The sequence below is a fragment of the Oculina patagonica genome, chromosome 10 (assembly GCF_052425735.1).
Source record: "Oculina patagonica isolate OP01 chromosome 10, crgOcupat, whole genome shotgun sequence".
NCBI classification, from domain to species: domain Eukaryota; kingdom Metazoa; phylum Cnidaria; class Anthozoa; order Scleractinia; family Oculinidae; genus Oculina; species Oculina patagonica.
The window spans coordinates 3,293,109-3,305,391 of record NC_135767.1 but is presented as its reverse complement, the minus strand read 5'-3'; the positions used below and the strand labels follow the sequence as shown (position 1 = coordinate 3,305,391).

At 38.3% G+C, this 12,283-nt stretch overlaps 1 protein-coding gene across 2 annotated transcripts; it reads right to left on the bottom strand.

Moving 5' to 3' along the window:
* Positions 1–1,873: 1,873 nt before the first annotated feature.
* LOC144628141 (histamine H2 receptor-like) lies at positions 1,874–11,814 on the bottom strand. 2 transcript variants are annotated; one of them, XM_078486199.1, is made up of 4 exons: positions 11,524–11,814; positions 5,613–5,733; positions 4,504–4,819; positions 1,874–2,771 (listed from the first exon to the last, which is right to left on the bottom strand). In XM_078486199.1, exons 2-4 carry the CDS (start codon positions 5,695–5,697, stop codon positions 2,051–2,053), a joined length of 1,122 nt encoding a protein of 373 aa, XP_078342325.1. In that variant the 5' UTR covers positions 5,698–5,733; positions 11,524–11,814; the 3' UTR covers positions 1,874–2,050. The 2 variants fall into 2 exon arrangements, with proteins under 2 accessions (XP_078342325.1, XP_078342326.1); XM_078486200.1 differs by lacking the exon at positions 11,524–11,814 and adding an exon at positions 5,820–5,903.
* Positions 11,815–12,283: the final 469 nt, after the last annotated feature.

Below are 12,283 nucleotides of genomic sequence, written 5' to 3'. Positions count from 1 at the left end.
GTCATTTTGTGAGGGTGGGCAAAGGTTATTTTTTTAACCTAAGAGGTACTCATACAAAACAAACCCCTTGGTTTTTGTGGAGAAAAAATTACCAAGGGAAAAGCCCTGGGAACGAGGATGGACTAGCATTAAACACCGCAAATATGGGGGGGGGGGGAATGTTTAATAGCATTATGTCCCCCATATGGGGAACTCCCATATGAAAGGGACGGAGATGCTCGTCGTCTCGCTTAGGGGTGTAAATTACAGATTTTTGTCTCACTTTGGGTGTTTAGGAAAAAAACGCTTATATTTTTATTTTTAGCCATCAAGGTCTCGTTTAGGTTTACAAATGAAAAAATAAAGAAAAAAACGCCTTCATACTCGGCTGTGTTGGCGGACTAGACCGATCATGCATAAAACATGGTATCTTTTTAGGTCAAAAAAAGCTTGAGCCACGCCCAGTTTGGTTTTCCGACGAGCATCCCGATCCCTTTCATATGGAGTCACCCCGGGTTACCCTTAGGGACGGACCATTTTTATTTGGAGGGGTGGGGGGGGGGGGGAAATCAAAAATCCTGAAAAAAATTGCTTGCAAAAGGAAAATGCCCAAATAAACATTATCTGTAAGAAGATGCAGCCGGAAAAAATTGTTTGCCCAGACAGCGACATTGAAAACATTTTTTTGTCTTGAAAAAAGTTTAATCCCCCACCCTCCAAAAAGTTAATGGTCCTTCCCTTAGCGCCCCCAAACACACATTTTTAACTCTACTGACAAGGTACGACAAAAAACTGGTAACCTCCTTGTTTCCATTTTAAAGCTCCATTAGACAATCCACAACGAATTAGCTACAGATAAGTTTTGAAACAGATAGCTTCAGGTTTCAATTTCCTCCACAGATTATACATACAGATTACTCGAATGCTCAACTATAATTCTTTGAGTAGCTTCTCTTCAAGTACTCTACAACCTATTTGGAACATTAACAGTTATAACACCCTGACTGTGACCAATGCAAATTTTGATTACTGGTCTTAATATTCTCCCGTTCTCTCACTAATTAGGAGAATATGGTGATGTGTCAAGGGTGGGCATTTCTACTTGGGGAACAATTCCGATAATTTATCTTATAGCTTTATGGCATATTGATTTTTCAGAAAGAAATAAGATGACAGTCACCTTTGGGGCTGAAAGAGTACTATTATTTAGATCACTCAAAGTAATAGTTAAAACCATTATCTTAGAGGGATACTATGCATGATTACCGTACCCAAATTCGCTAGTAGCCAATCAGAAGCGCGATCTACTGTCCTGATATCCTACGATATCAAGTCACTGACTTGATATGCCACCATAGCACGGTCACTTTGAAATAAAGAAGTGTTACTGTACGATGATTTGAAAAGAGGTTTTACCAATGAAACATAACTTTCCCGCCGAAACTTAACTTGAGCGCGCTCGTGAATTGCGCGACGTTTGCCGAAGAGTACTGAGACATTCAGTCTGAAAACATGGAGTCAGAATTTCCAATTTTTTCGCTTAATTTTGATTTTTAAAATTTAGAGAATGAAACTCTAAACAAACGAGTGGAAAAAAAGGCAGAAGAAAAACTTGTAAAAGTGTTGAAGACCAAGTCAACACAATTTGCAGTATGTACCTTGCAAGCACGGCTTCAACAGAGCGATAAATATAGCCGGATTTTTAGCTGAATTTGGGTACGGTAAATACCTAATCGTACCTTTTTGGTACGCTTGGCTGCATATCAGGCTCGTTTGGTCTCGCTATGGGTATTTTGGCTCAACCAAGCTCGCCAAAATACAAATCATGGCTCAACCAAACTCGCCTGATATGCTACCGAAGCGTACCAAAAAGGTACGATTAGGTATAAGTATCGCCCTGTATATCACAACTGTTTTTACTGTTTGACACCTTGCGCCGGTTTGATCACGATTTCTGACCAATGAAAGTGCGCGACCATGTTGTCTTTTTTATAAATGGTCACTGGCTGTTGATATTCAACACGGTTTATTGTTCAATCGGCTAGAGAAAACTTAACTGACTTTAAAAAGTCTAAGATACTCTGTTACAAGAGCTTCTTATTTTCCTGCTACTGATTCTGGCAAAGGACTTCATTCGAATTTTGTCCCCTTTGCCGCCCGATGTCGCTAAAGTGGCTTTCAAAATGGTGGACTTTGAAGTGGAAGTGAGATTGAGCTCCAGTTTTATTGCGAGCACATGTTCATAGAGGGCTTTACGGAAGTCTTGTTTGCCAAATATGTACATGCACGGGTTCAAAAGCGATGCTAGGTATCTCAACCAGATGATGACATATATTAAAGGTATCGGCAGCTCCGGGATATTGAATCTACGAAGACCAAAATATGGGAGCCAGCAGATTATGTACACAAGCATCATGGCGGCAAGGATTGCAACAGCTTTCCATTCATAGCGACTTCTGCCTCTTCTGGGCTGTGGAATGGAGATACTTTGCCGTCTGATGTTGCGACTCTGTCGGATAATTTCAAAGATGATTCTCGAATAAGAGAAAAACATGAAAGCCATCGGAACGAAGAAGAACAAGGTCAGAAAGACGATGTCGTAAATGAGTTCCTTCTTTTTGAAATCGTCGGCTAAATCTCGCTCGTGTGGGTCGTGGTTGACTGGGTCGAGCCAGGTCAACTGTACCAGTGACGCAACCACTGACAATGACCATATAAGGAGGATAACCACAATGCACCTGGATTTCCTCACTAGTGATGAATAGCGGAGAGGGTGGATAATAGCCAGGTATCTGAAATAAAATGCAGGCATATTTACTTATTACAGTCGAATCTCTACTTACGGACAGCTATAAAACGGACACCACCTCCCCATTACGGACAGTTCTTCAGATATGTAGAAACAACGTGTCCAAAATTAAGGCCACGTACCAGTGAAAGAGAGGCTACGGAAAATGATATCGCAAAAACAACAAACTTGTGGACTTCTTCTACGCTGATATGAAAAATTCCAGTGAGTTCCTAGACCACAATTTCCTTTTGTCGCGTAGGCTTGTCATGCTGTATTTATCATAAAACTGATCAAATACATGTCCAAATTAACTAACGTATGAAGAGGCCATGTTAGGGGGGGGGGGGGGGGTTCAGTTATCCCTTATCCCTTTAATTCGGAGCACAGTTATCCCTTATCCCTTAAAGTATCACCAGCGTTATCCCTAAAAGTATGTCTGGTGGAGTTATCACCGTACAGAAAAGTAAAATCGTATTTCTAATTTTATCAAAAGTGAAAAAAGACGTTTTCACGGTATTTGAATATTCACGGTATTTGAAAGTAAAAGAAAAGAACCTTTTGTTTTTCAATATTGAATTCTTGTCGTTTGAGCACAAGCCGTGCTGTAAGCGAAATAAGAAATAATGGTCTTCTTTTGTAGTTTGATGGTGAATTCTTACCGATTGTCTGCAAAATACCTAGACAGCCATCAATACGTGCTATCGATTAGTGACCAGCTTTTGTCGATAAAGAGGTTATTTTGCACAAAAAGGTCAGTCAATGTTTCTCCATGCTCTGGAGATTTACATTGACCTTCATATGCTGACCGCATAGTGTACCTTTTCAGCTGCATCTGCACTTGACAAAATTGGTAAGAAATGTTTGAGTTTAATTTTTTTCCCAAACATTAATTTTGTCAATTCTACAACTTGTGAAGAAGCCACGGACCGGAAAAAAATATTTTATGACCTATGTTTCGATGTCGTGGTTAACCTCAGCTGAGGAACGTGAAAAAAAGATGAACCATCAACGCTTCTTTGCGATCTGCCAGCGTCCATGAGATTTTTTTTGGGGGGGGGAGGGAGTGGGGGAATTGGGGGAGGGGGGTCGAATGATGGTAAACGAAGAAAAAAGGGGACGACCTAAGGAAACATCGACCACTTCTGTACGAGGCAGCCCGAAATCAAGGAATTCAATGTGCTCTCTCAGCCCAGGCATGTCCGCGACAAAAGCGGTGCTCTTGGGTTCAAAGTGTTGCTTAAACTGTCTCGTTACGACCGATAACCGATCAAGGGTGTAAAAAAATTCAAGCAAAAGTGTAAAAAAGACAAGTTGAGTGTGCTAACAGAGCCCGGACGTCACAGAGCTTGTTTTCAATTATCCCTTAAACTAATCCTGTTATCCCTTATCCCTTAACTATTTTTCCCGTTATCCCTTATCCCTAAAATTATTTTTCCTGTTATCCCTTATCCCGAAAACCCGTAACAGGGCCTCTATGAAGACACGAGGGGAGGCGCTGTTGCCTACCTGTAAAAAGGTTCGAGCCCTACCCTACCCTCCCTCTACCCAGGTGCTATAAATGGGTACCGGCGAATTTGATGCTAAGGGGGGTAACCCTGCGATGGACTAGCATCCCATCCAGGGAGGAGTTAAAATACTGCTAGTCGCCTAATGCTACGGAAATTGGGATAAGATGGGCTCGATCGAACGCAGACTTTACCTTTTGAAGACACGAGAATCTTCTACTTACGTACCTGTCGATAGTAACAGCCATCAGATGACACACGATCGATGCAGAAATGAAGCGTGACATCTCTTCTTCCGCGAGACAAGGCGCCCTTGTGCGAACGACTTGACACGTGATAAACGTCGGCACAGCAACCAGGCCTGTAAGCAGGTCGGACACGGCCAGGCTACACAGCAGCAGATTGGTGATAGATCGAAGATATTTTTTCCTCGCCATCAAAAACAAAACCAAACTATTTACAGTCACAATCAAAACCGCCAGGACAATTGGTGGGACATCCACAGCAGGGTCGAAATAATTATACATTCCATTGTATTTGCTACCTGCAGTGGGCAAATATTTGGTATTAGTATATACCACACAGGGGAATAGTACTTTTTGCGCGCCCTGATTGACTAACTCAAAGGTAATTAGAAAAGTACCCTTCACCTTCGAACAGCCGAAGAGAAAACAAAATGAAATGGTAGGGCGTTTCGCTTCAGCTACCGAAAATTATTTCAGATCAACGACAGCTTCCATTGTAGGTAACTTTATTGTTTGCTTAATCTTGTGTTGAAAGGTCGATTTTTTGTTTTATCTTATGACCAAGTTCGGACTTAAAATATTGATTACGTATTGAAATAATGATGGCTTGAGAATGTGAATTTGAAACGTTTATTGATGACGAATCAGTAAGTCATCTGGTGCAGTGCAGAATGTATCTTACTAACCTGTATTCTTGAAAATTACAGGTATTGGTTCTAAGTCTTAGAACCAGTGTATAACGCTAGTTACGAAAAACCGCCCTTTAGATGTGGCCAAAAAATGTGGAAATGTCTTCCTCATTTAATGCAGCCACACGAGACTAGACTCCAAGAAAAGGGTAAAATTTAGAACAACTATCAGACGATCTATCGAAACTAGAACTGACTAAAGCGAAAAAAGGGGCGAACACGACAAAGCCACCCGCCAAACGTTAAAATGGTTCTTTAAACATCCTTTGACACACGCGGACCTCTACATCGTGCTGACAGAATATTATTTTTGACTAATTCGTTCACATATCTCTCAATCGTCAGAAGTTACTTTTTTTGTCAGAATTTTTGACTTTGATAACTACGTACGAACTAACCTTACCTTCACTGGATATATTTGTTGGTGCAAATCCAGTTTCGTTGCCATCAGAAATAGAGCTGTTGCTCAATGAAGAGTTTTTAACCATTGTCGTATTAACGTCGAATTCTTCTGTATGGTCAGTCTAAATCAAACAGAAAACGAATTTACAAAATTAGAAGAGACCGAGAAAGCAGATAAAGAGAGAGGGAGAGACTACAATATACTCACACTTGAAAACAAAAGCTTTTGAGGAAAAATTTTAAGTGCTGTTAAGCAGCGAAATCAACCTCGATGGTCAAATTCGACTCGAAGCAATTCGTACGAACTCACGTCTCATAAATCAGATAAAGCAAATACCATCTGCTGTTTTCTTTAAATAGCACTACAAATTAAAGTAAGTGACTTAAGTCAACTTCAATTTTTGTACATAATTTATATAAAGCTAATGCATATGATACAGAATAAAAACAAATCTCGCTTTCAATTAGTTAGCAATGGAGCACGTTTTGTCTTCTGGCAATAAAAATACGACGGAATTCGGTTATTTAATGACAAATGTTCCATTAAGCCACAAAATTCTAAAGGATCATCATCATCTTCTTTTCCTTCTTTTCATTTTCTTTTAACTGGGAAATAGTGGGGCAGGAACACGTACTTAGCCTTTGTTTCCACTGTCACAACTGTCACGTTATTTTATGTACTTTTAGGGGCGCGAATTTTAATGGTTTTAGGTGTGTAGAATAAAATAGAGATAGTATAAACGGCTTGCGTCTACGGAAAGTTGAATATGGTTTAACTTATTCCGCAGAATCAAGCTGTCCATATATTTTTTTATTTTATATTTCATATGTAAAGCCATTCATTCACTTAACGTTGGTATCAAACAGACAAATAATATGTGCAATATCGAACAAATTATTTAAGTGCCTATGAAGTGAAAAATGTTTTTTAGGGGTTAAACTAACGATTTTACAATTATATAATATATTGCTTTTCATTAACTTAGGAAAGGAAACAGTCGAAACAATTAATAAGTAGATTAATATCATAATGTAGATTAATTCTTCGTACGTTTTTCAAATTGGTGATATATTTTCTCGCTAATGCAAAATGAAGGCGTCTGCATGCCGTATTCGTTAAAATACACTTAGACTGGATATTGCCGAATATCAAGTAAGAAATAGAAAGAGGCCAGTAAACCGTTTTTCGTGATCCGTAAAAGGCCATTTTTATTTTTCGTGAAACGTGATCTAGACCCTCTCCCTTTACCACCCTCTGGACTAAGGGGGCGCGTGACTAAACATAGCCTGAAGCAAACACGAAAGGAAGTGTAGTTTTTCGTAAACTTGAGCCTCAGGGAATGTTTTACATGTACTTTCAAATCCTCCGTCCTACACATTTCCAGGGTTAAGATTTTAATATAATTTAGCCAGCTTGTTTTTATTAGGCTTTTTGCAAAATTTATTCCTCAGGAATAAAGAAGCGAAAAAAAAATTAGGATATATAGTTATTTAAATCTTGCTTGGAATATGCTTTTGCTAATGACATGCGTTAAACAAATGTAATCAAAGCGCTGACTGGAGACATGGAATTTCTATAAGAAAACGCTTATTGACTCACGCATGCATGCGATAAAACACATATTGACTGCCTGACAAAGTAACAGCAAAACTAAAGAAGGCTTCAAGGTTGTACTCGTTCCCTGGGTGTTTCCCCGAATCAAATAATTTCTATTCGTGATCATCGGCTCTCTCTCTACTTGATTTTTTTGTAGAGGTGTTATTTTAATCCTTTCTTTATCATCAAACACTAAACTTAAGTCTAGCTAGGCAGTTTATGTGGGAAGTTGGACTAAAAAACACTCAAGAGCTCAAGTAAATCTCCTGCCTTCGACTCGTCATCCGATAATTTAAAGTTTTCGGCATATTCTTCTGGTTTGGTCCGAGCCTGAACTAATACATATAAACGTCGATGACAAATATTCAAAAATCCAAATTTTTGAAGTTCATGACTAATCCATGTCAAACTTCCCCCATCTTGACCACCTTTGTTACTTTATAGTTTTTTTTTTATTAACATTCTATTTTTGGTTATACCTGCTAAAAGTCCTTTCCAATATAAATTTCTCCTAGTCGTTGGTGTTTTCTACAATAGAACCTCTTTATTTCTGTTAACTCAAAGGTTACGTTCAATTAAAGGTAGCTTGTACATTACATTTGTGCAAATCGTGACATCTCGTTACAGTTCACCCACTCATCCGGCATTTTAGTGTCTTTTTAATAAAAAAAGAAAAAAATTGAACCTGAGCTTTGCTTTTGGCACAATCAGTTTAAAATTGCTCGGCTCAAAAATAACCAATAACAAAGAGTTGCGCAAACTTTATGTACACGAGGCCTCGTTACAGTACTGCCATTTTGTGGAAATTTTTATATAATCTTGGCAAAAACCGACCAAGGGACTTTAGAAGGACTCGACTAAAAAATAAATTACTAAAATCACTCACGTAAACTGTTGTTCGTGACCTGTATTTTTAACACTTGATCACGGTTCACATTTGTTTTGACAAGACAATCATTATCATTGAATATTGCTGGTGATTAAAGGATAAATCAAGTGCTGCAAAGTGTTCTTACCCTCGGGGTTATCAAAGGATCTTATGTTAGCAGCTTATGCGAGTTCGCACGTAGGCGATGAATTTGGGTCTCACGCGATGCGCTGTACATGTGTGGCAGGACTCGAGAATCTTATATCTTGTTATTATTGTTAAGAGGGACCCTGTTTATACTACAAGACCCATGGTTTCTTTTTAAGCTTCCTCGCCATCTACTTCGTTACAAATTTCTTCTCTTTTGTTCTTATTATTATTGATTGGTGTGGTGAAATAAATACTGATAAACAAACAAAACACTAAAACTCAAAGCTCTTAAGTCTAAAACTCTCAAAACTCAAGGCTCGCCAGCAGCAAATTCAAAGAGCTACGATAGTTTACAGGTCTCTACAAGGGTTGGCTTCAGACAATTTATGTACGAAATTTTCAAAACGTGAAACCACATACAACCTAAGGGACTCTGAGAATAAACTCAATGTTTTATTACCGCGCATTAATAATTACAAAACAAGCTTCAGCTACCGTGGCGTCATTTTATGGAACAGTCTTCCCTACAACGTAACACAAGTTATCAGCGTGGAAAGCAGCAATTTATTTTATAAACATTTTTCTCTTATTCGTAATTCTGTGTTTTGTAATTTTTCATATTTTTGCTGACGAATTTTTCCGTGGATTAATAAAGATTACCTACCTATATAGCTACCTGAAACTGAAACAATCAGTAATCTTTCTAGAAAATACTCTTTCACCATATGCAGAGCTAAGTCGTGCCAAATCCCAGATGAAAAATACCCTTCAATAACATGCTCCTGCGAATTATCTTTTGCAACTGTTATCAGAGTATATTCAGAGACCTTTTATGTTTATTTTAATTTGACAATGTAAAGCTTGTTTGTGTTTAGATTGTTTAGATTTTCACTATGCGGTGTTCCTATAAACGCCTAATATTTTCCAGACGCAGAACCCAGCTTTCATTACAGGGTATACTTTTTTGGTTGAAACCGGAAAGTATTCTTAATAAATACATCATCATACTCTCCCAATAGCACACTTGCACGATGTCGTCATTTGACAACAACTACCAGAATTCTTTTCGTGTTTCTTTTATTATTAAACTTTAAAACTACAAAGGGGTGTTAATGACAATTGCAATAATTAGCATGAGAAAAAGAAAAAGTGAAGGATTCTGGTAATCGTAGTCAAATGACACAAATCGCCTTGAGAAGAACTTGTGGCTTGCATAAAGTGTCATGTAAATAGGAGATCAAGCAGGTGTACTTTGAGAAAATTTAGTGCCCCGTCCAAGAACACAACACCAGGCAGAACTGCCAGCTCCAAATGCCCCCAAGTGTAACCGTGGGCACAGAAAGTGATACGTTTGAGTGGGATTGAAGATTTGTGTCACTTGACGTGAAGATATTACGAATTCGTCTTTATCAACAGGGATGGTCTGTGTGGGGTTAAAACGTTAATCCAACAGACTGACAAATATGTAATTTGTGCGTTAAATATCAATACCTTGTCAAACAGACATGAAACAAGAATAAAGAAAGTCATCAGCTGGGGATTAATGATTCGATTAGTATGTTGATGAAACACAAAATTCTCCGAACTAGCTTACAAGAAATGTAGAGTAATGATTATGGAGAATTTATGCTTGGAGGTATTTGTAATGTGATTATTAAAGCTGCTATTCGTCTTTATCGATGACAGCGAAGTCCTGGGTGGGACTAACTGATAAAAGACAAACGCCAAAATTTAGGGTAGCGACTGCGTTGAATATATAAGCCTCCAAGGCGACCTTCAACTCCCTTAGTACAGCATTTGATCGTGATTCATAAACGAACAGTAAAATACACTACAGGTAATAAGAGGTTCCTGGGAGGAGAAAATTCTGAACATTTTTCTTGGGTGCCATAGTGCGGTTCCCGAGACCATTTTCGACTCTTTTTCAAATAAAAGCCCTAAAATCCGAACCTTTTTTAGACTTGACCTAGTTAATTCTGCGCCTTATTTTAGACCAAAAAACAAGAAAAGGTAAAATGCAAGCTTAAAAAGCTCAAAACAAATGCACTTTTGGAAAACACATACATGTACCTATATATTTAATGTAGATGAGTGCCCCACCCCTCTCCAGAAGGAAGGTCTAACTGGTATTCAAGACATTTTAGCTTACTTTGTAAGTAAAAACGTTTGACACAAGTTTTTAAATGCAGGTCAGTTGTCAATAAAAAATCGCCGTTCTTCAGTTGTCTCGGCGCTGTCTGGATAATAACCAGATACCATTTCCAGTTAAAATTATGTTATTTTGAAGGACAGGTGAAATATGTTTGTCAATTCTCGCTTTAAATGAATTTAACCTTTTTCATTATCAGTTCTCCTCCAGACTTCTCGATGTCATAGACATAATTACGCAACCCATTTTTTTTTTTAAAAAAACGTGGGGTTACAGGCTTGATGCACGATTTTTGAAAGTGACGCAAAGAAAGCATTGATGATCATATTTTATTTCTCTCATTTTTTTTGTTGGAAAAGCAGCATCCCTATTTTTCTAACCTTCAAGGGAAACGGAAAATCGGCTTGACAAATCCGGAGTTCGAAAAATCGAGGGTAAAATTGCAGCGTTGTACTTTAATAGTAAAACAAATCCAGTGAAACGGCCACTTTTAGTTCGAGTTACTAGGATCGGGAGGTTTGGTGAATTGAGGGTTTGAAAAATCGGCATCCCACAATATTTGCATTACGAGGAAACTATCAATCTTTAAGCCAATTCCCCCTCCCCTCCTCCCGTTAGGAGCCTAATGATTCGGATACGGCCGGCATTAAACGTTTCATGAAAATCCTTAATCCAAACTTTATCGTTTGGCTAAAGAAAGCTGATTTGTAAACGTGTTCACAAGCTTGTTTTTAAAACAAAACGTGGGATGTTGCGAACACAGATAAACTTGTTTATCGAAGTGCTACGACAACAAATATCAGCTTCGGTTTAAGTTGAATCGAGACCGAAAAATAAACCTCTACAAAAGTGTTCCATCTATTTGTTATTACGAAAACTCTAACGAGCAATATATTTTAAAAGAAACCTTTTTTTTGAGTCTACGCATGTTAATATAATTTGGGGTTTTGTGACCAATATTTGTATGAGTCTTTCTTTAAGTGAATTCTAACGCCACGAACTGTTGTTTCAAAGATCACTACGAGAATTTTAAGTCAACAGTTATTCAACAGAAATAAGTGTTTTTGAGTTACATAAAAAACGTCTTCAGCGAGTTTTTTAACGGATTGAATTTGACTCTAAATGACAATTAGCACTGTTTTACTTACCTTCGGGGAGCTTGAATGAATTTCCTGCGTCGGAGAAAAAGCGTGGTGTGCCAGACGAGAAACGGAACTCTGTCGCTCGCACTAAGTTGACGATGGCCACTTCTGCTATAAAAACAAAGCTGTTCGCTTCTTTCTTGAGATAAATTGGACGAGTCAGGCGAAAACTTTAGGCGCGGTTTTGAGAATCCTTCAAGTTGCGCTTCACAACATGAGAAACAAGTTGTTTTTTGCGAAGTTCTAACTTAACGCGAAATACAACGCCGCTTCCAAAACACCGCTTTGAAGTGTGTGTCCTTTGGTAATACCACGACGCTTTGGAACCCTGAACTATTATAATTATAGCTGTTATCTTCAATGTCACAACACGAGTTGAATTTCACATTCAAGAGCTGCCCTGTTCTGATAAACGTCCCAATTATCTGTAAGATTGTAAGCTCATTACGCTGCCGAATTTAAAGACGAGCGCTTCACGTCATTGGTCCAAAATGATTGATTTTGTCTTTGTGTTTGAAAAACGGACAAAGGGTCGTTTTAACCTTGTTCACTTTGAATTGAAGTGAGCATTTAATTTGACATATTGCGTACTTAATGGCGAGGAAAAGCTTGAACTTTTCCGGCTTATGAAACAATAAAACGATCAATTGATAATTACAAGCCACAAATATTACTGGCTTCGATAAGAGGATATTTAGATTCCAATTTGTATCATTATGTTGAGTTATTTTCGGCTCCGAACCCAGGAAATAATTGCGATGTTTTC